Raw genomic sequence first — 27,505 nt, 5'->3', positions numbered from 1 at the left:
TTTTTCCCCATCAGACATTCCCAAATAATAAAGTAACCCAGACTCTTTGCCTTAACTATATGCATAGAAGTCATACTTGGCGCATAGTTTAATTCATAGACAAGAAAGGCTAGAGCACTCGTATTTCTTCAAGTCTTCTATTTATTGAGCTTTCATTTGTACAAGTATGACATCACTTTTTTTTTTCACTTGCCCAAATCATTGACAATAACTTTACAGTAAGCACATCTGCTGCGATGTAGATTTACAGACGAGAGGAGGGTGGAAAGTAAAAGATGAGCAAGCTTTCTACCACAGTGTTGCTACAGAGTGACCAACACAAACTGCTCATTTTGCATCGGGCATAGACAAAGACGGGGTTGGGACACTGCGGCAAGAGTCGGTGTGTACACTTCAGAAGCGCTAAAGTTGAGTGCTGCGTCTCTGGCCATCAGAAAAGTTCTTGCTGGTGCCATTTAAGACGAGATCAGTGAAGTTTGCCCACAGTTTGGTCCTTCAGTTCACAGAGAGAGCAAGAGTACCACAGAGTGGGTTTTGGTCAACAGAGGCAGCAGTTACCACAGGTTGATGGATCCACAGGTATGTCATGTGACCATTAGCCACAATTCCAAAGGAGGTCCAAGCAGGGCTCAGTTAAAGGGGACCCGCAATGCTTTTATGGTCATAAACTCTGAGAGACAAAAGTTTATGTTTAAAACATTCAGTTTCTGGCAGTTTTTTCTACTCTTGGTTCTATTTGATATCAGAAAGCATGGATATCACTAATATGGTCATCTCAAGCACAGAGGCCCCTCCCACCTGTGGTTGCTTGTGAGGGGCAGCCAATCAGAAGTAAGCTGCAGTTAAATCAGCTTATTTCAGACTAAGAATTACTTTAACCTCTCTATCATGCACAGCTATTCTGGTAGGGTCCACGAATAAGAATATGGAAATGAGCATTATGGGTCTCCTTTAATCAGTGTGTTTGGAGGATTTATATCCATGACTACAAATCAAGCATACTTAACATTTTTTGGTGTTTTCGTTTACATACCCAAGATTTTTGTGTTTCAAGCAGTTTTCATTCATTTCCTCTCATGATATGATAGAGCACTCTGTAAACACCACAGTGAACAACAAGTTTCAATCAGTGGTCCTCGCTTTTTCTGAGGTGGTCCTTGATTATCTGTTGTGTCTTTGATCACGAGACGCACCGTAGTCGAGTTTCTGCAGATTGTGTTTGCACAGCTACAAGTGACAGGGTATTGTCAAGTGTATTGTAGGATTGGAAGATATTGGAGAGATTATTGGGTTAGCAAGGTATAATCCAGCGTAGTTTTTAGTGTTTTCAGAGGTGGCTTTCTTTTAGTAACAAAAGCCAGACACATAACCCAATCCAGAGCAGCCAACCTCACGGGTTTTGGTTTCAGAATTTACTGATTCACTTTTAGGCTTGATTTCCCTGGCATGGAGGTTCAATGGGCTAAATTTGTCTTTTTGGTCTTGAACTAGGCTTAAACTATATCTGGTAAACTAAATTTAAAGGTGATCTGTATTCCAAGTTCATATATTTTATACCTTCAATCTTGTGAGCGCCATATTACCACTACCACTGAATGAAGCCCTGCTTTCAAGTTACAGCAGCACAAACTGTGCATTTTCTTCTAGCAGGAATTTGCACAGATTTGGTTGGTGATGGAAAAGACTGATTTCCTCTTCTATTACTTCATCAGGCCGAGTACCCTTTAATGTTTAAATGATTTTTTGCAGAAAGGCTTTCTTGACTAAGCAGCACCAGGAAAGACTTCTGGGTCTTTTTGTAAGGTTTCTCTCTTTTCATATCTAAAATATCAGTAGGATATGCTCAATTGATTGATTTTGTGCAGAATGAAAGCCAAAGTGTGTCCAATGCCTCCTTGTACCTGAGTGCACACACAGGCTGAAGCAGAAAGCTTGGACTAATAAAGGAAGCTGATAACTGCTGTTGTGAAAGAATTCCCTTGACTGGGAATTGAGGCTTTGTCAAGCCACATAACACAAAGAAAGTCCAGCTATTTTGAACCAGACCAAGTAAAATGTATACTGCAATAGATGGAAATGTGTTCATTATTACTAACTTTTTGCCAGTTTGAGACCTTTTCAGAGAAATGTATTGAAGGTCAAATCCAGCCATGCTAAAGTTTGGAGAAACAATAACAGGGTTCACTGTTCAATGTGATGTTTTCTGGTAAGCTGATAATCATACCACAGAAAATTTATTGAAAAAAAAATTACATTCAGTCTTCTGAAACAGAAGCATTGCTGAGCAGTCACATTGAGCACATGAAGTAAACATCCAAAGTTCAAATCGGTGTACACCAGCAGGGGGTTGGAGAGATTTTGCAGGTGGACAAAGATGAAGTCCCTGTGGACCTGTGTGGCGAAACTGCACTTCGGGCTGCTGTTTTTGGTCACAGTGACAAGGCCAAACAATCGTAAGACTTGAGTGGCAAAAGAAAACAAAGTGGTCATGGCATTCATCGCGATGCATTCAATCGTGTGTGGCTGAAGAGTTTCATTTCAAATTTTAATTCATTCATGCCGACTGAGACATGGGATTGAAATTAGAAATGCACAGATTAACCCCACCTTTTATCTTTCAGAATATCTAAATATCAGTCAGTGCAATCTAAACTGATATATCAGTCCACCCCAATCAAAACCCTGACTTAGACTTAAGTCAGGCTTTTCTTTGAAATGTAACTCTTCAACCAAATTTAGGTTGGTGACAAATTAAAGGAAAAGACTGAACCCTTTAACCCCATATATGCCCTCAGGGGGCAATTTTGCTGGCATGGTTGATGGAAGTGGTCTCTTACAGGATGATAATGCCCTTCCCCGACCTTGAAAGGAAACAGGTGGGATGTCACTGAATGGATTTATGAGGATGACATCATTAAGAATCAAGTGCTACAGTCTCAAACGTGTTAGATGACATCATCGTGTTTTGGAGGCACGTCACTGAGACGCTTTTAACCTTCTCCTCTAATTTGTCACCAGTCTGTAGGCTTCTCGTTCTTTTAAGTGCACATTTCCTCTACAGCCCACTCTTACTTCCTCATGAGGTGCAAAACAAAGCTAAAAGCATGACAGTGCAAAGACATCTATCAACCAAAACTCCCGGACGAAACATATAAGTTGTAAATCCATCAGAGAGAAAGACAAAGCTCCTGACGGCAAAAAAAACAAATTGCATCTGATTGGAGAAATAAAATGTAAAAAATACATGAAATAATGAGCAGAAGAGATGAATCCCAGTGGAGACAGTACAACAATACTGGCCTTAGAGTGGATGCGAGGCCTTTACAGGAACTCTTTAATCAGTTGGCATTATGAGCATATAAAAAATATGAATAATAATAAAAAAAAAAGACACACACACACAAACTTTCATTCTTTCTCACAAAATGCCTTTTTTTTTCTTTTAATGATCAATCACAATCACTGTTGCCTTCAAAGTGGACCGCCTTCTTTCCCTGTGGAATGTGAAAGTAGATGAGGTCCGACTGGTCTGGCGGGGATCTTTCGGAGCCCTCGCCAGCAAACATCTGTACAAAAAACCGAAAACAAACAAAACGACCCCCCCTCAAAAAAAAAGAAAGCAGATTTCAGACATGCAAACTTCAACGTTAAGCAGGAATAAATACACAAAGAGCTGAGGAAAGGCATCGGGAGGTCTACCAGCTTTCCAGAGCAGATATACGGACACGTGATTTCAGCAATACGGACATACAGACATTGTTGGCCAAGGTCACTTTATCAAGCATTTAATAAGAAATGAGAGGTGCTACTGATCCCGGGGGGTGGGGTGCATATGTTTCCTCCCTCGTCACATGAAGAAGTGAAGCGTGTTGAAGTTTGCTTGCCAAAAAAAAAAAAATTCAGCAGCTTCAATCAGTACAGCATAGTCTGCCAGAAAATACACAAAACCTAACAAAAAAAAAAAGGCATAGAGAAGCTTTACAGTAAGACAGAACCAACAGAAGTGCTGGGTTCAAATCAAAACATGCGGATAAAAAAAGAAAAAGAAAGAGAACAAAGAAATGCAATTGTGGCACCCTTTCACCATTTTTATGTTTATCTGCCGCCAATCTGCTGTAATGACACGCTTCCACGATAACACTGAACTCTGTCGGCTCCTTCCCTCGTCGACATCCTCCAAAAAGAATAAAATAAAATAAAACCTGAAGCTAAATTTGAACCTCGAAAGCAGCAAAAACTTCTACAGCGTGGCAAGGAGGAAGATTCTGGACGCTGACAGATCAACTGTCTGTTAGATCACGGGTTGGGAAAGACAGCCCAGCTGCTTTTTTTTTTTTTCCTTCTTCTTTTCTTTTTAGGATTTGTTGCTTCAGCTTCAGAAAGAAGGTGGGCATTGAACACCACGCCAGCCACCCGGCAGCTCCAATGCGCAGCTGGAAATGTGGCGTGTGGCGGTGCCGTGGCAGGAAATCAGCCAGAAAAACAAAAATAAAACACCCATGTTTCCTGTCTGGTCAGGAAGATGTGCTTATAGTCGGCTGGAGTGTCGAGGTGGAGGCAGTCTGGTCCCACAGGTGAGATGCTGCGATGCTACTGTACAGCTGATTGGTCAGGCAGATCAGAAGTAAAGAGCGGGCTCGCTGCTGTAGTCGGTGAGGGAGGAGCTGTCCGCCGGCGTGAGCTGAGGAGAAAAGAGAAAGAAATACTTTGAATTAGATAAAGTTAAGTAATCTAAGATACCCTACAATAATAGAAAGAAACTAGAAAGAATCAAACTACTATTTGAGTTTTGGTGCAGCCCTCAGTTCACCTTCTGTCCTCTACTTTTAAGTCACCTTTCTTCTGATTGGCTGCCCCTTTACAGACATAAGGCTGGAACAGCAGGTGGGCGGGGTCTCAGTGCCTAAAATGACTATATTAGGCTCAAGAGATGAGTTTGGTTGCAAGATGAACAGATCTATTCCCCAACTGGTTGACATGTGGTCGCTGGAGGTTGCTGCAATCACTAGAATGAAGTTGCTGCCAGCATCCAATTGCCAACCAGTCTCTATGCCTCTGAATGAAGATTCATGGATAATAGGAAAAGAAAAACACTGTCTGAAACTGTTTGTTCAATGCATTCTGAAGCCTGAACCTTTCCTTATCATCACATTAAATTTATCACCTACAACTCTATAAAATGATGCCGAGTACAACAGTCTGAATTGCTGAAGTATCACAAGTTTCAGTTTAGGACCCAGTACCTTAATGTGCCATCTATAATCAATAATCCATCTATAATTTTAACCAAAATCCATTAAATCATAAAATGGCAACATACCAACTTTCATGGATGTAAAATATGCTGCTTTTCTCTGTTTCATATATTTGTAAATCAAATACTTTGAGTTGATAGATGGAGGTGAAAAACAGGGGGTCACATCTCCTCCTGTGGAGTCTGAAACCCAACTTTAAGTATGGCAGCTGAAGGCGTTTCCCTCACCATGACCTCCTCAGTTATCTGTGTCTGCTGGGAGGCGGCATCCTCCTGGTTAATGCCGTCATCGTGTTTGTGCTCCTGCCAGGCGCTGAAGTCTACCGAGTGCTTGGGAATGTAGCTGGACAGATCTACAGACAAAAATAAATAAATAAATAAGACTAAAACACATTAGATATTAACTGTGTAACTTTCCTCCCTGCATTTTTATTTTTATCCAAGTCATTCCAACATTTAGGTTTTCAAGTGTGTTTTTGGTATAAAGAATGTGAGCTGCTTTTAATGACGGTGCTTTATGAGATACAGTATGTGAATACACTGTTGTTAAATCACTACAGTGGCCACTGTTTCTTGGAGGATGAAGTCGTTTCACACAATAGGTTGCTTCAGCCCTGCTGCACCACAGTGGAGACTGTGACAGCAGAGTTCTTAGAAACATTGGTTTTATTTATATTACTAAGCAACGCCAAAGACTTTTGCACAGCCTCAGTAGAGGTTGAAGAGGGGCGTAACATAATCTGGTGATTTAGAGCTACAATTATGAGCTTCCTTATTGATTTTCCAGTGGCAAAGCACAATATAGTTCATTATGTAACCCAGAGCAGACACGATAGTCATCACGTTTAACAAACATACAAAAATCATCGGTTTAATTTTTTTTCTTTTTTACCTAAAAAGGCCAAAAATGCTGCTATTACAGGATCCACTTGTTAGCTGAAGGGCTTATTATATCTGAGTGAGTCAGCTGCTCTCGGGTGTAGTAAACAGGACAGCCAGTAGGGGGCTCTGCCACCACACCTATTGTGGCTTACATACTCACTTTACCTTCATACAAATGAGGAGGATGATGATGGCAAAACAAAGCCGTAATGACCTGATTGGACTAGCTTTGCACTTTACACAGCATCTTCCCCTTCCTTCTGCACATCGGCAGCTCTTTAATCTCTGGAAGCGCTCGCAAATTCTTCAGTTTTGAAATCTGCTGTTTTATTAATATGAACTTGCAGAATGCTAAAAGCTTTATAAAACTGGATCTATGCATGTAGGTAAGTAGTCAGATTAGCAGTCTGATCTTTCAGTGCCATTTTACCCAGATATGTAAATACCAAACAAACAAACAAACAAACAAAAAAAACACCTGACGAGTTTCCAGTCTCTCTGAACTTCTTACTTTGCCATTGTGGGAAAGTGCAGAAAACATAATAAAAAAAGAAGAACAAAACCAGCCCCGTTTACAAAAAAATAAAAATAAAAAAAGATAAAAATACCACTAGCCTAGCCTCAGTTCATTTAGGATGCGAATACACTTCACCATTTTAATCTCTTCTCCACATGCAGTGTTTTTTAGTGCTAAACCTTTAATTCTGTTAACATCTGCTTTATCTAATTTGCATCAGAATGTGGCACGTGCGCTGTCTGGTAGGTTTTTGCCTAAATTAATTTTGAATAAACCTAAAAGCATAGCTATGTTGGCAACAATTAACATGATTTTTAACTCATTCTAAAATTATTATGAGGCTACACATATTACAAATATACTCGCACTGAAAGCCTAAAGCCTTAAAGATGAAAACTGACCAAACATGCTCATGCAGACAGGCTAGCCTGAGATTTTTAAGTGATATAACTTGTCATGATAAGCAAACTGCTGTAAAGGTTTTAAGTTAATTTGGGGGCAGCTCACAGGAAAAGTTCAGTAAATGCAGCTCAAGAGTGAAGACAAAGTAGGGGTGTGTTTTTTAAAGGTAGTCAATTTCTCAGACTACTAAAAATACTGGATCAATCATAAAAGGTGATTCGCTTTGATAAGTTTGATTTACATGGCTGGTCGCTTGCAAACTCTCCAGGCACTGGTTGCCTAGGTAACCCTCTAACGTCTGAGGTGAGAATTTAAAACTAAAACTAAAACTGAAAAAGTTCGTCCTTGCAAACAAAAAACTTACAAGATAAGCGCGACTGCAAATGCACTTATCTTGCAAGCTGTGCCATTAAGTACAATCTGAGCCAGTGGATTTTAGGGTACATTGTGATGACGATAAATAAAATAATAATAATCATCATCGTCATCCTCTGAGGACCATGAGTATATGAAGGAGATTTGACAACCAGCCCTTCTTTGTTTCACAAAATCTCACCGTTGCTGTTGGTGGTGTGGGAGGGCGAGCCGGTCAAACTGGCTCGAGGGATGTGGATCCGTCCCACCATGCTCGGCTGTTCGTCTGCCAACTTCTCATCTTGTTTGTCCTCCTCTTCCTCCTCCCCGCTGTCCCACACGCTGCTTTCTGATGGATACTCGTAGGTGCTCTGCAGGCTGGACTCGTTGAAGGAGATCTTCAGCTAAAAGACGTGCAGAAAAAGGGGTGTGATCACCTGCTGTTCTTTTTAAACATCTGTATTTACGAATATTTAAACTCTTAGTTAAAATATAAAGTCCTTTGCTGTAAATCCACATGGTCATACATGTATGTTTCATGTTGAGTGAAACATACATGTATGACCATTATCAAAGAGCTCAGTTCCTGTCTCCTAACTTGATGTTTTTGTGAAGATATGATGTGAAATGTCCAATTATGCCCCACAATATCCTGCAATAAATATAAAGAATCTTTCCAAAAGTTCCCGGATTTGGATCAGGAGCATCTACACAAATTAATCTCTTCTAAATTGGAGTAACTTCCTATCTTTGGTAAAAATAAACTAAAAAAAAAAAAAAAAAGAATACCAATCCCTTGGTTATTTGCTTGGAAATACTCCTAATGCTAACAGACACACCAATAACACCTCATCACATTCAGCATCTCACTCAAGCGTTTTTGTTTGAAATCAGCATTGAGCTTCTTGTATTCACTTTCTACAACTGAAATACCTCAAATTCTACCAACATGCATTTATTTACTTCCTGGCAGAATAATTTGATGCAACGCCACCTTGACTTATAAACCTGATTTGTTTACAGGCCAAACTTCTCCTTTCCCAGCACAGATTTGAACTTGACACTCGCAGCAGGCTCCTTCGAGAAGGCTTCGTTTTACGAGCCCAGTTAAACTGAACAGGTTATTACTTCCTTATTGCTGCGTAATTATACTGTCGACACTGAGCATCACGTGTCTCAGTCATTTGATGACACTGCAGTCATGGCAGTTTAACTCGATGCAAACCCACTTCTTCATAACTTATTCAGCAAAGCTTTTAATTAGGATTCCTGCAGAGCCAGCTGCAGTTTGTTCACTCATCTGAGGCTACGTGTGCTGTACTTTGTGTGCCCTCTAAGTGGGACAGGTGGCAGCCTTGCAGGAGCTCGAGGGCCTGTGATTGATTGTCTCAGAGTATGCGGCGAGACGCGCCTGTCTGGCAATGCTTCAGAGGCTTGCAAACACAGATCTGCGAGTGAGACGAGCCCTCGCACTTTGCTGGGCTGTGTAATGAATGCAACAGAGGTTTAAGCTGTCAGGGAGCATTTATTCTAAAAGGAGACATCTCCCCACCTGTCTCCTGTCGCCTGTAGAGAAATCTACAGGTGGTGTGATCAACATGTATGTGCATCAGCTGTGCTGCAATCAGATCTGCCTATCTTGCCGACAAATCCAGGTATCTCTGTATGTGTTTGCCCATTTTTCACAGCTCTCAAAAACCATTCCCTTGTAGACTGGATGTAAAAAACGCTCGTAGCCACCGTACCATCACATCCTGTTGTTTAAAACCAGCTACCCTGCTGGCTATTCAAAGAAATGCAAGTTCAGGAAACATCCATTCTGGCTTTTCTTCTACTGTGTGTGGGCCTCACCTGTGTCAGTACCCCTGTCAAGATTTTGCGATTGTGTTTCTCCTGTTCTGCACTTTGTGTCATTCAGCGACTGTTTTGGATTGAAGGTGACTTGACTATTTGATTATTTATCAACATTAGCTCGGCTCCTCTGGCTCACTGAATGCATTTTATGTTTATTAGTAGCAACACGTACACACTTACACACACGACTGCCTGCATGTCAGATGTTGTGGCTACAGAAAAAAAGCTTAGTTCACTAGTTTATACAAATTAAAGCTAAAATACATTTCCATTTCTGAAAGCTAACAGGAATTAAAAAGCACAAACATATGCAAAGACACCATCTTGCCATCAGTACACGCCTACTGCATATGATTTTTCTGGAGTCAAGTGTGCAGCTCTCTTCCTGAGGGCTTTATTTTGAAGTTGGCAGAAAGACTATAAATGGTTTATAATAAGTTACTATTTCTGTCTTCTGGTCGGATGTAGGCGTTGCAAACTCAAAAAGCTTGTTTTTTTTCCCCCTGAGTTGCCATGGCATTCAAAACTGACACACACACACACAGACAAACCTGCTGTTTGTCTGTGTCTTTCCCGAGGCAATCAGCTGACTGCTCTTAACCTGCTGTACCTGGCTCCATCAACTCTGCAGGCCGTGATCTAAATCTGCTCTAATCTCCATCACACGGCCGCCCTCCACCACTCAGAGATCACAGTTAACCTATATTATAAAAATTCTTTCCCCCGGATCCTTTATGTCTTCTCTGTAATTGATAGTCGGAACAGGAGTGTTTCCAGGTGTGGCACAGAGGATAAAGAAATCTTGCCGAACTATAATACTAAACCACTTGTAAACTGATTGAAAGTTAAAATGGTTTTAAGTGCGGACAGACCTCCTGCCTCCATAAATATGTATTAAAAGATGTGTAACAATATGACTCCAATTAAACACAAGGTTCAAAATTCAGCCTGTCTGTGACCATAAAAAGAGGATGCAATAAATAAGGTGAACTGTGCATTATATATACATGTTGTATTAGGTTCACCTTCATAAAGCAAAAGAGTTCAGTTTGTTTATTTTCAGCATTATACACTGAAATATATCCACCCGTCCAGTAGATCAGTAATCCTACAGTGTTTCTATAACCTCTTACACTACCCAAAAAAATACAAGCAGGTATATCTATCCATACAGACATACACAGTATAGAAAAACAAGAATCTTGATTCTTCTAGTGTACAATATGAAGACAATTACTCTCTCTTTTGCACTTTGGCTAAGGTAACAAAGAAGCTGATGCCAGAAAGAGAGCAAAAGGAAGAAGCAGGTGGAGGATGATTAAAAAAAACCCCATCCATAAATGGGTTATAGCCAAAGGTGACATTGTAAGTGAGGACATCCAACAAAAATCTAAGTCTTTAATGAATTTTGTTGTATTTACTAAGCACTGAAAACCAAAGTATGATCACACCTCAGCGAAAGAGCTGCCTATCAGAATAGGTCTATAAAAATGTTTTGTTTAAAGCTGTACATTTAATTCCTTATTGTTCTGTACATTGGCTTGGAAAACTTGTAATTATGGGAGTTAAGGTTAGAAAATATTGATAAATGCTGAAATTGGAGAATGAGGCCAAAAATCTTGACCTGACTCGCCCGACCACTGTCAAGTGTTTACGTGTGAGAACATCCAGACCAGAATCTATGAGATTTCGAACTTTAGAAATCAGTTTTAACTGCTGAAGTTTAGTGACAAACCACATCTGCCGTACGTCCGTTATCATATCCTGATGATATGACAGGTTAACAGGAAGCTCGTAAAAAAAATAACAACATGTATTAAGATAATAATATCAGTAGGATTATGCATATTGCATATTTTACAAATCTTATTATCTTATTGGTATTAATGTCACGTAAAGCACATTACTGAACAGCTGATGAGTGTAATGCTTTTAATGTTTTTGTTTTGTCTGTTTTTCAAGGCAAAATATTATTAAGAAATAAATTAATATGGCACAAAAATCCATGTTAAGTCCAAAACAAATGAGGGGTGGAGGTTAATAGGTAAGTAACAGTAACTTTAGCATTTAAATAAAAAGACTTATTTCTTCCTCTCAACACTCAATTTTACAGTACAAGCTAAATCCATAAACATCATCATTTATGCCTTTAGACTCTTTTTTTAATGATCATGGTATTAGATGGCAACTTGGGGTTCAGTATCTTGCTCTGCACTTTGAGAGCAGACTGGTGGAGCTGGTGACCTAACCAACGACCTCCTGTTAGCAGACGACCTAGTCTACCTCCTTAGCTAAAGTCACAGTTGGTGTGGAAACGACAAGCCAAGGGTGGGTCTGACTGAGGACCCGAGAGGCACTGCATGCTTATAGGCATTACCATGTGGTAAAGCATGCCCCATTTTATCCTCCATTTTTACTCTTAGTGGGCCATAATGTATAAAATTAACATTATGCTGAATTCATTAAGACTTGGAGCTAACGAATGAGAAGCAAAACTAATCGGGAGAGTCCATACTAGATGGGTCTCCCCCTGCTGTCCATTAGAGATAATGCCAGCGTAATTCACTTTAAACCTGGAAGCTACGGCCATCTTTTATATACAGCCTATGGTTCAAACCTCAGTCTGTGACTTTTAAACTAATCATGAGTACTGTTTTCCCACATATTCCTCCTGACAGCCATGACGAAACATCAGTATTCAGCAGTAGTAACAGCAGAAACCACAATGCCATTTAAATCCTGTGTATACACACACTTGACACAGTGTGTTAGCATCTCTGAAAAGGGCCCTCGCTCCCAGAAATCTCTTATTTTTTAGCCCCAAACCTCTTTTTTTTAGTTCCTCTGTTAAATCCTACCCCACATAAAAAAGGTTTTCCTTGCTAAACTGGCATCCTGACTTAGAGGAAGTCTCTGGATGCCAACAGCACGTCCCATCAATAAATCAGGCTTGCTGCTGGGCTCGCTTCCCCTTTCACAGTCTTTCACTTTTTCTTTTTGTCTTTCTTCTTCTCACATGAGACTCGACGGTTAGACGAGACTCCTCTGCAGCCCCTTACTCCGCATCCTCTCTCTCTGACTTGCTGCTTTAGCTGACCTTTCTTTTCTCCGTAACATGAGAAAAGAAAGGGGAACGAAATTCTGTGCAATTTAATAACGACCACAACTTAACGGGGATGTTTGTTTAGGGGCCGCTCCCTTCCTGCTGCAGTTAGTTGTGTGGCTCTTTTTTCTATGATAAAAGGCTGCATCATGGAGGCAGAAGCGATTCGTCTTCTGTCCTCAGGCTATGGGACAGGCCATACTCACGCCTGCTGTCCTCCTTGCTCACCACAGGGTGCCAAACAGACGCCATTAAACAGGACACTGATTTAGATTAATTTCCACTTTTCCTTGAGAAAGACGCTTTTCATTTTTCATTGTTTCAGCAGGGTATTTTTTTGATATACAGTCTACTTTTATATTATTTCTTGATACGTTACAAAAACAGACATCTTCAGGCACTTTTTTGAGCCAGCACACAAACACCCACAGCAATGACACTCCCCAACAGCAGTGGCCTCCCGACTATAGAGAGAAATATGTCTCAAAAAGGCTACAAACGCGTACGCTATATAAACTAAGATTTACAAAAGTTTGCAGCAATTTCGGTGTAACTTTTGAAGCACATGCTTCAATCCACACACAAATACAAAGCAATTTGACCTTTGTAAACTATAATTTATCTAGAATTGATCAATTTCAGCTTTACGAGTTGGATAATTTTCTCTTTCAAAAAGCCCCTTTGCATACAAATTCCTGAAAATGCACTTGACAGCCCTCTTGCTCACTTACAAAAGATTAAATATGAGTGCACGAATCACCTGAAACACACATTTACACTTCATTTTTTCAAATAAAGTGGGTATTTCTATGCTGTGTTTATATTCACTTTGCGATGCACATACTGACAGCTGCACACACAACGTGCGAGTAAGGCAGGGTCCAACTTAGGTCACAGTCACACAGGCCTAGAAAGCACTCAGCAACCTGATGGCAACTTCCGGTCATTGGGCAGGACCGGTATCTGCTCCTTTGTGTAAGGAGGTACAGATCGAGCACTGCCTGAAAAATGACCTCCAACGGGCTGCACACACCCACGTGTCAAAAAAAGACTGTGAGAGTAGTTTAAGTTACCACCATCCTTTAGTGGAACCTGTGGCAGCCTACATCAACTTGTGCAACTGGTTACTGGTGCCCCATTTTCTTCGGGTTCATGTCAATGCAACGTGTAGTGACATTTCTAGAGAGGCCACATATGCGGAAATATAAATCTCACTAAAGTCTCATAAAGGGGGATTACCGAGGGGATATTGCTGGCTAACAACTTGTGACTGACAAGTGCCGTTTCAGTGAGATTTCTGCCAGGCTTCAAAACACAAAGATGGAGATGGCAAAAACACTTGAGGTTTCATAACAGGACTTCACAAACTGCAGTTAGGGCTATGACAAATACTTACACTACATTAGACAGGTGGTTTTAATGTTGTTGCCAAGCAGCGTGCACAGCATGTAGACCAAATGTAAAGAATCGTCTGATTTGAACCAGTAGTTAAGCTTAATTATGATGAAGACTTCCTGGAAGGCTGATTTACTTTCACTTCATGGATCAAAAGTCAGATGATGATGTGCGTTTTAAAAGCAAAGTTACTGATTGATCTGAATTGAAAAAGCACACAAATATGGGACAGTGTGCGAGACTGCAATAGACAACCTTGTGTCAGGTTTGTCAAGAAACATCTTGATGATCTTCAAGACTTTTGGGAAAACATTCTGTGGGCTGACAGGACTTTTTGGAAGGTTTAAGTCTTGTTACATCTGGCATAAAACCGACACAGCATTGAATAAAAAGAAAATCACACCAACAGTCAAACATGGTGGTGGCAGTGTGATGGTCTGGAACTGCTTTGCTATTTTAGGACAGCTTTCTGTAACTGATGAAACTGTGAATTCTGAAAATCCACCCAAAAAATCCTGAAGGAGAATGTCCAACCATCAGTTCATGCCTTGAAGCTCAAGCTCATTTGGGCTATGCAGCAGGATAATACAAACGCTTTTGGGTTTTGGGTCAAAGTCTGGACTTAAATCCAATTGAGATTCTTTGGCATGACCATGGCCGTGCTGGCAAACTCTTCAATGTGGCCAAATTAAAACAATTCTGCAAAGACGAGAGGGCCAAAATTCCTCCACAGAGACGTGAAACACTCACTGACAGTTACTGCAAACACTTGATTACCATTGTTGCTGCCAACGGTAGCACAACCAGTTATTAGGTTTAGGGCAAACTACTTTTTCACACAGGTCCAGGTAGGATTGGTTTGCTTTTTTCCCCTTTAATTAATAAAATCATCAATTAAAAAGCATATTTTGTATTTAACCAGGTTATCTTTGTCTAATATTAACATTTGTTTGATAATCTGAAAGATATAGGTGAAGTCATATCATTTCAGCAGTGTGGTTGATGCTTTTCTTGCACTGAAGAAAAATAAATAAATAAATAAATAATAATAAATAAATCAGATTTCTTCCACAAGTTGTTTCCACCCTAAGTTTCATCAGCTGTGTTTTTTGCTGTTCATGCTTTATGAAGCACAAACAGACGCAAGAGAAAGACACACAAAAGAAGTAAGGGAGAAAAGGAAGAGGCAAGCCAGCTGATGAGATTATGTCTTTATGATTGTGCTTCGGCCAATAAGCGAGATGGGAGCAGTGCCACGCATTTTTTCCAGGCCACCCAGCATGGCGTGTCCTCGTTTGGTGAAAAGTGGCTCTTGCTGAATGGACACACCGAACTGGAAGGCTGCAGACTTACAGCAGAGCTTCAGCACAATAGTTCATCCCTATTGAGGTTGTTGCAGCATGGGCGCGTTTGTATTTACACGGTGTGCCAGTCTTATGTCGGTATTTCCAGGTGGTGAAGGGCGCGGCGTGTACAGTCATGTTGGTATTGACCATGCCGCTGTTCATTTATAATATGTGTAGAAGAGTGTTTGATACCTATTGTCCATTCAATAACACATAAAATCAAGTCATCAGGATCTAATGTTGGCACACTGATGCCCACCACAAGGACTACACGCATGCTGGAAGAAGACTGACCTGGTGCCTGATTAGAGCTAATCTCCAGCCAGGTAGATAATATTAGAACAGCACCACAATGACCCGACTGAAGAGTCTGGCTGCAGAGGCATTAGCACCAACAAGAGAGATAACAAAACGTAACCAACAAAGCACCACTCAGCTGGTTATGATAACTAGTGCCAAAAAACACAAAGTAGTAAGTGCATGATTATCAAACAGAGGATAATCACATTTTCACATTCCTATAGGAACTCTATTTTACTAGCTTTGACACTTTCACTCCACCAAACTTGCTAATAATACCTGCTTTATACAGTCAACAGAAGATTTGTTGATTTATTTTTAAAACCTTAACTAAGAAAATTTAACACCATAATATCCCCAACTGATGGAGTCATCACTGGTGACAACAATCAGAATCATCTTTTCCCCTATACTGCGAAACCCATGAGCCACCCCTCATTTCCTTAGATCTTGCTAGAAAAATGGGAAATAGCTGCAGTAATGTACTAAAACAAGAAAATAAACAACTCTAACAAGCTTCAAACACAATATTTGCAAGATCACCTTTATTCTTAAACACAGGCTGAACTCTCTTAGGAAAGCTTTTTTGTAATTTCTTCAGGTAATCTCCAGGAATAGTTCTCCAGGCTTCCTGAAGGACATTCAAACTTCTTATTTAGATGTTGGCTGCTGTTCTCTGGTGTTGTCAAGATTATCCCACACTGCTTCAGTAATGTTGAAGTCAAAGCTCTGAGGAGCTTTTCAGACAGTATTACATGTTTGATCAAAATCTGAATGCATTTTTCAGGATTTATATTTTAATCTGTTTCGACAAGATCCCCGCAGCCCCAAACCCTGGCAGAGCCATGTTTTACAAACAGCTGTAGATGCTCACCTGTCTCCTGTTTTCCTCCATACAAATTTGGATTCCTGTTACAACTGATATTCAGTCCAGTTCTTGTGTAATCTGCCATACATGAGCTTTTTCTCCCTGTTTATCCTCCATAAGTAGTAATTCTAGACAACCACCCTTCCACTGAGACCACTGAGACTTCAGTGAACAGCAGATAAATGAACTGGACCAGATGCAACTCTTATGTCCTGCATCAGGTCTTTGCTGTTTCCTATTTCCAGAGGACGTGACTTTCAGACACTGTTCATCTACTATAGTTTTAGACACTTCTTCTCTTGTCATCCACTTGTCCAATTTCCTCAAATTTTGAGGACACGTGGAAAACATTATTTCTTCCCTGTCACACTGGCTTATAATACAACTGAGAATTGGTTCTTTACTAAGCAGTCTGCTATTTGAAGACACAATACTGGTCCATCTCTTTTTCTGCTTGAACAATTGTCCAAAGAAAAGAGCTCCAATAAGCCCGGAGAACTCTTGAATGTTACCCTGAATGTTAATTTCTGACAATCAACTGGTGAAAACACAAAAAGTGCACTTTGAAATCACTCTACAAGCGTTTCATTTAACGCATGAAAAATGAAACGTGCTGTATTTTTTTCTTAATCATTAGCTAATGTTGGTGCAGTACCCAAACCTCTATGCAGTAATTATGAGTCAGATTTGCTGAATGCCAGCACCACCCAGCAGCAAATTACATTCAATAATTTTACAACAGGGACAACAGATAAATTAACTTGTTGGATTCAACGCCCAGTTCTGGACCAAATATCCAACCTTTGGGATACCAGTGGCCTAAAGTATTTTGGTTAGAAAGAAAACAAAAATAAATACGTGCAGGTTCTTATGAAGCTGTGTAGATTTTGCATCACGTGTGAGTTGGAAACGGTCCGGCATTTGGAAGCGCTTCAAGTGATCATCAGTGATGACAACACTGATATAAATGTGGAAACTCGCGTGTAGGTGGCTGATACTCGAGGCTGGGGTTGGCAGCGTGGGCAGCAAACAGAGCCAAATGTGAAAATCAGTATTTACACTGCCATGCCTCAAGACTGAGTGAGTCACAGTTGTAATAGTATGCCCTTTGTAGCCTTGTGCGTGTAGGTTTTGTGTATTTAATCCTCCCTGTGCTATCAGTGCTCACAGATTATCTCACAGATAAGAAATGAGATGCAACAGGGAAGACAGTGCTTCTATTTCCGTGTATCGACAACTGTTATTGATCAGCCTGAGATCATTTTAATAACCCTTTTGCTCCGTCTAAGGTCGCTTTCACTCACGTGGTGACGTGGCACGCTCTAATGTAATTGCGCACACTTTATATGAAAGGTGACACCGGCAGGGTGGAGATCGAAACCTTTCAGCGCACGAAAACACGGTCATTGTGGAAGCAGTCAGGCCATTTAAAGCTCTCTGCTGGACTCTCATGTGAAAGTACTGATGGTCGGGTGTGTCCGGAAAGCCACAATCAAGACAAGGCACATGACACGATGACGAATATTTGTCAGGTGAAGAAATCTGCTGGATCACAATCGTGTTTGCCCCCCTTGTTTTTAAAAAGCTTTCACTATCCAGCTTCTAGAATCTTAAATGATGAAGGGGGCTGCAAACTCGCCTCATGTGGCTCTTTTGCCCAACTCCGGTGGCTCCCTGTGGATTTGATGAGCATTTATTAGCAGGTGATTAAATAAATCTTTTTACAGGAACACATCCGGCACTGTTTACGGTTAGGACGGCCAGTTGGAGCCACTGTATTAACCTCCTAGGATCTGGCGTCCACATATGTGGACATCACATTTTGGGTTATTTAGACCAAAATACTCAATTGTGCTCTACAGGGGCCTGATATCCACTTACGAGGACATTATACAGCTACTGTTCTATCGAAATTTCAAATGCATATCCTCATATGTGGCTCTCATTTTTCTTAGAAACAAAAATCAGGTAAAAAAAAATTAATTAATAAAAATCAGGTAATTCTTTGTTTTTACAATCACCGGGTCCCAATTAGCCCAAATATCAAAGAGAAATTAAAAAAGCATGCCGTGGAAGAGTTCGGGTCTTAGGAGGTTAATGAACTTTGGGATCTGAGATGAGTCAGCGACTGACCCATTTACAAGGTGGCATATGAGAAAGATATCACGTAGTCAAAAAAGGTGAACACCATGTACATCCAAGGTGGGTCAAAGTTCAGCATCATTAAAAACAAACTGTTGATTATATGCAAGCGTAATAGCTAGGTTTGCCGCCCCCCCCCCCCCCAACTCTTTTCCCCATTTAAACTTTTAAACACTTCAGCTAATAAAAATAAAGAGCAATTATTGTAAAAAATATTTTCTTTTTTTACTTGGGCCATTATTTACCACCCCCCCCCCCCCTCAAAAAAAATCAAATCAAATCAAATCAGTGCTAGTGAAAAGTGAAATGTGACAACGCTGCATTTTCCACCCTGCTCTAGAAGTTACGTGCTCAGTGCAAGTAAAGCGAAAAGTCTAGCTTAAGGCATAAAACACCTCGTACGTGCTGTTTCACACTTCCTGTTACAGGAAACATAACTTAACGTCAATGATCTTTCATCAGTGTAACAATCAGTGTGCCCAGTATCATCAGTACTGCCAGTTATCTCATATTCCCGTCCTTACTGCTTGCATTTCCCTTCTGTTGCCAGCTTCTCTGCGCCGTTAGGAACCAAACAACTAATGACTAATAGACAAAGTGAGGTGTGTTTGTTAGGAAATGTTCCAAACTTAACACCCCTCACAACTAAATTTGATGTTTTTAAAGGATCAGTGGAAACAAACACAGCTGATTACAGATGATGAGTTTTTAGCTTCATTTATGTTTTTGTAAAATGCCCAGTTTATGTATGTATGAACTACACTAAGATATCGGTGAAATTTAACAATGCACCTCTTACAAATCCATAGACGGCCACTTAACACGAATATCTAATTAGCCAATCACACAGCTGCAACTCAATGCATATAGGAATAAAAAAAATTCTGACAAAATTTGGGCATTTTTAAGAGTATTTAGGAAAACTGTGCACTTGCATCTCCTCCTTGTCTAGGATGAAGTTAATACTGATACAGAACAGCTCGCGGTCCAGAACCCAGAACAGGGAACAACGAGGGATGGCAGGGTGCAAAGAAGAAGGTCGTAGATTTTGGATTTTTATCTGTATTTTTGTCTGTTTTACAAGCAAATAGAATATTGATGGCCTACCATACACCACAATATGTAAGTAATAGATAATTTAGGTGTTTTTTATTGTTAATGTTGCATCAAGTGACAAAGGTTTATGGGGTTTTTTTTCTTTATTTTCCATTATTTAAAGAATGAAAATCAACAAAACTGATATTTTCTGTGAATTTCTGTTGTCTAATAAAAGGACAAAAATCTAAGTGATATGCTGCCAGTACTTGTTCAATAATTTTACACATTTCACTTAAAATCAAAGCCAACTGAACTGTTCTTATGAGATTCTCAGAGTTACTACATCAACATTTCTTTACAACCTAAAAAAGCTGAGGTGTATTATTAAAATTCTTTCTCTTCTTCCTCTTCTTAAGGAATCTCAGATTGAGATTGAGTGTTTAGTTACACTTCTTTAAAGTGAAGTAAAGAGGAACAATGATTTAAGATCTTAAAATGTGAATGTGGGTTGGGTGTTTATGCATGAGAATCTTTTACTTATTATTATTACTTATTATATTTTTTAAGTCACGCAGCAGAAGAACTAACCTCTGTTTTCACAGCCCTCTCTTAAACATCAGAGTGCTGAGCTGTTTGCATCTTAACCCACAAAAAACACAGATTCCGCTTTGCTGGTTACAGAACTGGCTCGCCTTTAACGCCCAACATCTTTATTAGGCTGCGTTTTACTTTTACGTCAGTCACGTCGAAACGCTGCTCCACCTACCTACAAATTAGACGATCTGCAACATCAATGCTGACGTCAAAATGTGTATGTGTGTGTGTGTGTGTGACGAAGTGAGAGAGAGAGAGTCGGAGAGACAGTCTGTGTCCTTATCCAGGAATCCTAATGATGGGATTGAATGGCCGCGGCTCTCGTTGCCCTGGTGACAGGCGCCATGAATATGTGTGACCGAGGGGAAGGAGAGAGCAGAGACGTAGAGAAGCACACAGGATTTTGAACGTGTAAAGAGGAAAGCAAATTATTAAGAGCAGCTACTGAAATACAATTTACATACAGGACACCCGGTCCGTGGCCTTGACGTTATCAACCGTGGGAACACTGAGGCGGATTGCACACAGGTTTCATGGAGAGAGCATTTGAATAAAATTTACATCCAGCACCAAATTCACGTATTCCCAGAAATTGTGTTTTGCATTTGTTATCGAGGAAGCAGAGGCCGAAGTGTTCAGTTATCGTGACAGTGTGGTGGGTTTCACAGATGATTTTACCTGTTTAATTAGAAATGCAAGCAAACAAATAAATCCAGGATTCAACAAAGGCTTTGACTTCCTCTTTAAAGGAGACCACCCAGAACTGTAACACAGTTTTGTATTTATGAAACACATTTGTTTATAGACCAAGAATTGCAATAAAAGGCACGCATTTCCTGTAAATAACACCCTTACTGCCTTCACTTTATGCAGCACCCCACAAAAGGTCCATACTGAGGCAGTTAAAACCCAGAGAAACGATGAATCTCAAACAGATAGCGGGGGAAATGGTGCAGCTGATAAAAGTGAGCATCTTCTACCTGCTCCTTACACTCGCCCCGCTCTGGTTTCTTTTTATAAACTTCCAAAAAGCCCGGTCTGTTAGCGTCCTGTGCTTTTAGTATCTTCAGCTTCATGTACTCTAAAGACACACACACACAAACACAATGAATTAAACATGACTATGATAGTGGGGCTTTGCTGGCTGAATTCTAATTACACTGACTTTGCAGGGGTGCACATGTGTGTTGAGGGCTGTGTGGGAAACTCATGAGTCTACATCTCTCTATATCTACATGTTGTAATGCCTGTACAGAAATTAGACTTGTTAGTGTGTTCTCTGTGAGTTTGTGCGCGCCTGTTCACATCCTGCAGCCATGCAGAGAAACCACATTTTCACCACCTTTGACATGAATTATAAAAACAGCAGTAGCACTTCTCTTTTGTGAGAGATGTTAAGATACAAAATCTTTCTTTAGAAGCAACTGCTGCTGAAAGTCTATTGCAAATTATAGACCGCCACCAATTTTACGTACACAGTTGTGTTTTACTTTCTGACGTAGGAGTTTGTCCAGCGATGAAGAAGAAAAAAGGAAGCCCACAAGTACAGGAAAAAACTACAAATGGAAGATGGCAACTGATTAAAGATGTAAGGCAGAATCGGCTTAAAGTCGAATTAAAGATAAGTCATTTGGAAAAAAGATACTATGCAAACAATATTATCGTGTTTTTTGGACAAAGAAAGGAAATCATTCCAGATCTGTTTGAAGAATCCTGAAATGCACGCCGTTATTCTGTTTGAGACATCCAACGCTCTGGTTGTGAAATCATCGTTCCAAAGGCTTCATTTGCAAAGCCTCACGTAAAATCCTTATGCTAATGTAATGCAACTGTTACTTTAGTAGACTAGTCTGCAACCCTCCTCACATTTTAGTTTGTGTCTTGTCTACAAAATATGTCGTTAGCATATTAATTCAATGATCTGCCATCACAGCAGTGTTTTAAAACGGCTTTTAAATAAAGGATGTGAGGTCATCTTTGTGTTTTGGTATCAAATTAAGAATTGAACAGTTCTACTGGTGCTGGCTACTAAATTTCTGGCATCCTTCTCCTGAAATAATTCTCCTATCTGACTCTTAAAGGCAATAACGTACAAAATTAAATTAATTTTTATCAATAGGATCTGATTCTGGGATTTACTACAACAGCATTTATTAATATTGTACAGGTTAATAATCTAAATGTACCCAAGTTAGAGGAAGTGGAGCTACGAGGCTGCATTATTTCACCTTCTTTAAAACTACTCCAGTCATAGCAATTAAGTGGCGACCAGAATCAGCTTCTTTATATGAGGTATAGTATGGTGCTTATGCATATAATCAACTAAATTAATATTAGCTTGTTTAAATAAAAGGAGCACTCATGCAGTACAGAGGTTGGGCCTTTTTAATGCAAGGAGGTTGGGTGGTAAATCTTCAGGAAGTGTAAGGGAGGAGAGGTGGGAAATGTCTGCTGAGTGGTAAATAATTAAACACAATGGACTTTCACACCTGTAGTCCAGGAGCACAATGTAAATGTAGGAGTGTGCCCTTTCACTGGCCTTCCTGTGTTACAGGGAGCCTTTAACTATTTAAGTTTGGGTATTTTTAAACTTTCTGCTTCCATGACATTTAACCACACACAAAAAATATAACAGCAGTGGTTTGTCTAACCCCACATGCAGGACACATACTTCAATTTAATGCAACGTGCTCCCTGCTGGAGAAGCCTGACTTTGAAGTTCCTTAAGGACGTGTAAAACATGCTGCCATGTTTTTAATTTTGTTTGCTTTTACTGTTAGTAAAATAAACCGTGATGACTTTTAGTCACAGTTTGATTTTTGCATTCAAGCCAAGAGGTTGAAAATAAAGTTATATGGCCTGACGGGAAGCACCTTTATCAGTTTTGTTGGTGCCAGTCTTCATTATCACAGATAATCAGATGCCAGTATTTGTCTTCACTTTTTAAAAAAAATGCTTATCAAATGTTACTTTAGTCTCTTTTATCATAATAATTAAAAGCAGTAACTTTGCATGTTATCATTCGAGACAACAAACTGGCTCACTTCCTGATTACTTACGGTACACAAACTGTATTTTTACTTAATGACATCTGTACTACTAAACCTCGATATCTAATTTGATACGTTTAAACTTTTACACAAAATATTTGTTCAAGAAGAGAAAAATTAAAGAAAAATTCATTTTCTTTTTACTTCATGAAATCTGCATTTTGACAGGCACATTATTGCACACTGATCTACACTTAACTCCAAACTATTAATTACCCTAATTATGTTAACCCTACAATTTCTGAATTTTTGTATTTTCTGAATGTCTTGTTGACAGATAAAAATTTCCTCATGAACTTTGCTATGAATTTACAAAGACGATTCTGCAATTTTACAGTAAATCGCTGTTACATTTTTGTGTGGGATTGTACTGTTATTTTACAGGAAGTAATTGGATATTTAACCGTTTGTATGTTTACAGTGTTTATACAGACTGCTAAGAAAAGTGGTTCTTAAATTTTTTTAAAGTCCCAAAGTAACCTCACTTCCCCGTCAAATTCATTAAAGTGAAATTCACTTCCTTCCATATTTCTATTTAAAACAAAATCTAAACATGCTGATGTGTAATATTTAAAATATTTAGTGTAGAAACACTCACATTCAAAGCTTCTGCAGCTGTAAATGTTGCTATTCTTGTGGATTACAAATTCACATTCTTTTAAGATTTGATCTGCTCACTGCCGCCATCGTGGGTTGGGACTTACAGAAAGCTTTGGGAACTTTGTAAGGGGTTCTACGTCCTAAAAAACAAATGTTTTCATCCAGCACGGAGGGAATTTAGCTACTCCTGCAGTGTTCTCTCTCTCTCCTCCACCAAAACCTCATCAAAACCAGCAACAGGTATTTAGCGTCAGTTTAGACTGAATTATTCTTCATTTTTACAATTTTCACCTTTGTTTGAATTTTGAGTTTTAAAACTGGACATTCCCTTTTTTGCATTCTTTTCAAATGTAAACGTAAAACCTGGGTATGAGTATAAACATTTACTTTTGTAAGGTTGTTATAGGTCATTGTGGCTAATACCGGTGTAATGTTGGGCAACGATTGGAAAATGAAATATCGCGATAGAATATGGGTAAAACGCACATGCGCAGTGCCTTTGTTTACATAAGCACATGGCAGCGATGCAGAATGAGAAGAGCGAAAGTGGATTGTTGAATGAAACCAATGAACCAGAACTGGTTTGTAAAAATGCTGCAACTTCAGTGGTGGAACTGGTTTAGCTTTCGTCCGTCAGATAAACAACAAAGCACTATTTTTGGTAGAGCATGCTAGCAGGGCCGTCGTTATTACCGTGTTGTTTGGAAAATACAGCACACTTAAAATCAATCCTTTGATTTTTCTGAAAATCGACAGAGCCCCTTATAATCCCGTGTGCCTTATGTATGAACTCTGGTTTTGTTTACTGACCTCGAAACGATTTTATGTTGTACACGGCGCTTGAAAATCTGTCAAATGTTTTAGTACGACTTTGCTAAGCTACGAAGCTGCACCGCTTGATGGATTGTCGGAGCATTACGGCTATCGTAGGCAGGAGCCTCGCGGAGTGATACGTACTGTGCTTCAACATAATATTACCGTATTGTGTGTATAACCTTTTTTTAAGTTTTGTGGATATTATACATGGTTATGCTGAGGATATGTCGGCCAGTTTCCACTGGAAATACCTTTTGGTTGGTTAAACTGTCAGCAAGGAATTTGCACTATTACATTTTTATATAACTTTAATGCAGATAAAAAAGCTGCTTGTTTAAGTGAAAATACATTGATGGGGTTTTTTGCACTAATGAAGTTGTGGAGTTGTAAAGTATTTTGTCTAGTGTCAATTATATCGTCAGTTATATCGTTAACGCAAATTTTCAAATGTATATTGTGATAAATATTTCTGGTCATATCGCCCTGCTCTAATTCTGGCCTTTTAAAATTAACAGATCCCTGGGGCTTTCCAAGATTTTCCAAGCCACTAAGGTCAATCTCAGCAAGTGCCATAGATCATTAGGGGATGTGGCTGTTGACTGCACCTTACTCAGGGTTGCTAATGGGGTGCAACATCTAGCAGACTGCAGGGTAGGCTTTCAGACGGAGGTAGTGAGTGCTGGGTGAATCCCCCCAATCATAGGTTTAAATCAGTTTCTGTTAACCTACTGTGGTAATACCCCTAGACTCGAACTCTTTGAACAGAGAGCCGGTCCAGACTTCTATACAGAGGTAACTGTTAGCATTGTTTAAACACAAAATGTGACCACTTGTTTTTTCCTTCCCATCCAAGTAGGTTTTGTTCCTACACTTAACCAAACAGTGACCGAAAATGAAATTAAAGTGTAGCTAAATGCTAAATTTAAAAAATGAGTCAAAATAAGTCAGATCCGTTTCAGCGCCCTCCGCACCAACTTCCTCCTAACTCTGCCTTTGCTGCACTAGTACTGCTATGTGTCACTGCAGGGACAAATGATCAGTATGACTATTGAGATGGAAGATTTGATGATGAATATGCTACACATACGTAGAAACTTAGTAACACCGGAAGAAACTGGAGACCATCGCGGCTCTTAGAACTGATTTTAGGGTCTTTTTACCCCTCCCACTACACAGTAGGTGCTTTCCTAACATATAAGGAAGCAAGAGTGGTGTAGGTGTATGAATATATGATGCAGCACCACTAAATTACAAAGAATCATTGACACTGATAAATAGAACAAATTCCAGAGAGGTTAACTGCAAGTGAAGCCCAGGCTTTATTAATCATCAGAAGGAACTCTAAAAATCTTCATGAGAAATTCCCCTCAGCTACCCGTCATCCACCACACAGCTGAGGACATCTGCAGAGAAACTGAAGAGACTGAAAGAGAAAAAAAGAGACCACAAGAAGAGGTGACGCTGCATTAACAACCACTGAAAGCTAAGAGGGTGCAGAATTATGTGGTCTGAAAGCAGCTCAGTTCCCAGCCAGTTCTCATGATCAGCTAGCGTTTCTAATAATACTTGAAACGACACGTATCTGCTATAAGATTTAAACCAAAATTCATACAGCTTTAAACCACACGGAGGTCGTCCTAAACTGAGCTCAGCTGAGAGCTTTTACACCAGCGTAAACTCACTGAACCAAACAAGCCCAAAGCTCCAGCCATTCAATCATCCAATCACAGGTTAATATAGACTGACTTAAAAAAAAAAACATAACTAATCTGCTTTCCATGATAATAACACTCATTCATCTGAATAATCATCCCTTTCGGTCACAAATGCATTAGCGTCTTCACTAAAACCTAATCGGGTTTAATTGACAGAATGATCATATTTACATAGAAATATGCAGCAACAGTTTAAATATTAGCAGCGTTACCGTTTCCTCTGTGAATACCAAGCAGAAACACCCAGGATATGAAGCAGCTCTAGAACTGCAATTTTTGCAGATTTACCACAGTCAATCATCATGTTATCACAAACAGGACAAATAATCATAAAGTTAATCCCGCTGTCAATGGAATTGCTCCCTCTTATTGCTGTTTATGACTGTCCTGATGCATCAAAATCGCTTTGAGCATGGCAACTGACTGCAAGTAGTCGCAGTTCTTGGTTATTATCTTAAAAGAAATCATTTCAAAGGCAATGAAAGTGCAAGTTAATGGGACGTGGTCACGGTAATTTTGTTTGTCCTAATTAGGGTTAGAGTGCACAGCCATTTAAAGCTTCATGGTGGCTCTGTCCATCTTTTACAAACAGTCTGTGGCAAATACACAGAAATGCCTCTCTCTCCCTTTGTCTCTTTGGATGTTATGCTGACAAACGCATTGGCTGGTCTCGTTTTTCCCATAATAACAGTCATAGGGAGCAGCAACTTAAAAAAAGAAACAAATCACTCCACCTCCTCCTGTGTCCCGCTGCCAACTGCATCTCTGCTTCACAAAGAGCTGCTGCGTATAACAAAAATATTCTCCAAAAAAAAAGAAAAAAAGAAAATCAGCCAAGAGAGCCAATCCAATCAAACTGCAGCTGGAAAGTGAGTCAAAAACCCTGAGTCGCTTTTATGCAAATACAGAAGTGATAGTGCTACAAGAAGCTGCACTTGACCTACTTACTCTAGCTCTTCCACAATTCCTTCCCCAACAGAGAGGAGATCAGAGGAAGCTAGGAGCGAGGGGACAGGCCTTATTAACCACCACCACACAGGAATAAAGCATCACTGGTTAGAGAGAGGTGGGGGAAACAAAGCAGAGTGGAAGACGACTAACAGGAGAGTCTTTGCTGGATGTGCTCCAAAAAGTCTTGGGAGAAAACCAGTAAAAAGATTCTTGGAAAATCTAGCGGAAGAGTTGATGATCTGTTCCTGACGTACATGTGGATCATTCAGTGTCAGCCAAGCTCCTCATAATAAAAAATAAATAAAACATTTAAATGGTTTGGGT

At 39.8% G+C, this 27,505-nt stretch overlaps 1 protein-coding gene across 1 annotated transcript in view; it reads right to left on the bottom strand.

Moving 5' to 3' along the window:
* Positions 1 to 123: 123 nt before the first annotated feature.
* Positions 124 to 27,505, bottom strand: part of tprn (taperin) — a 33,221-nt gene continuing 5,839 nt past the window's right edge. The window contains exons 2-4 of the mRNA XM_006803487.3: positions 7,612 to 7,813; positions 5,483 to 5,607; positions 124 to 4,681 (exon numbers count right to left, since the gene is read on the bottom strand). Coding sequence (XP_006803550.1) covers positions 4,619 to 4,681; positions 5,483 to 5,607; positions 7,612 to 7,813 — 390 coding nt within the window. The 3' untranslated portion in view covers positions 124 to 4,618. The remainder of the gene's footprint in view (positions 4,682 to 5,482; positions 5,608 to 7,611; positions 7,814 to 27,505) is intronic.

This window comes from Neolamprologus brichardi, chromosome 7 (genome assembly GCF_056152115.1).
Source record: "Neolamprologus brichardi isolate AB-2024 chromosome 7, ASM5615211v1, whole genome shotgun sequence".
Taxonomy (NCBI): Eukaryota; Metazoa; Chordata; class Actinopteri; order Cichliformes; family Cichlidae; genus Neolamprologus; species Neolamprologus brichardi.
This window is presented reverse-complemented; position numbering and strand designations above follow the sequence as displayed.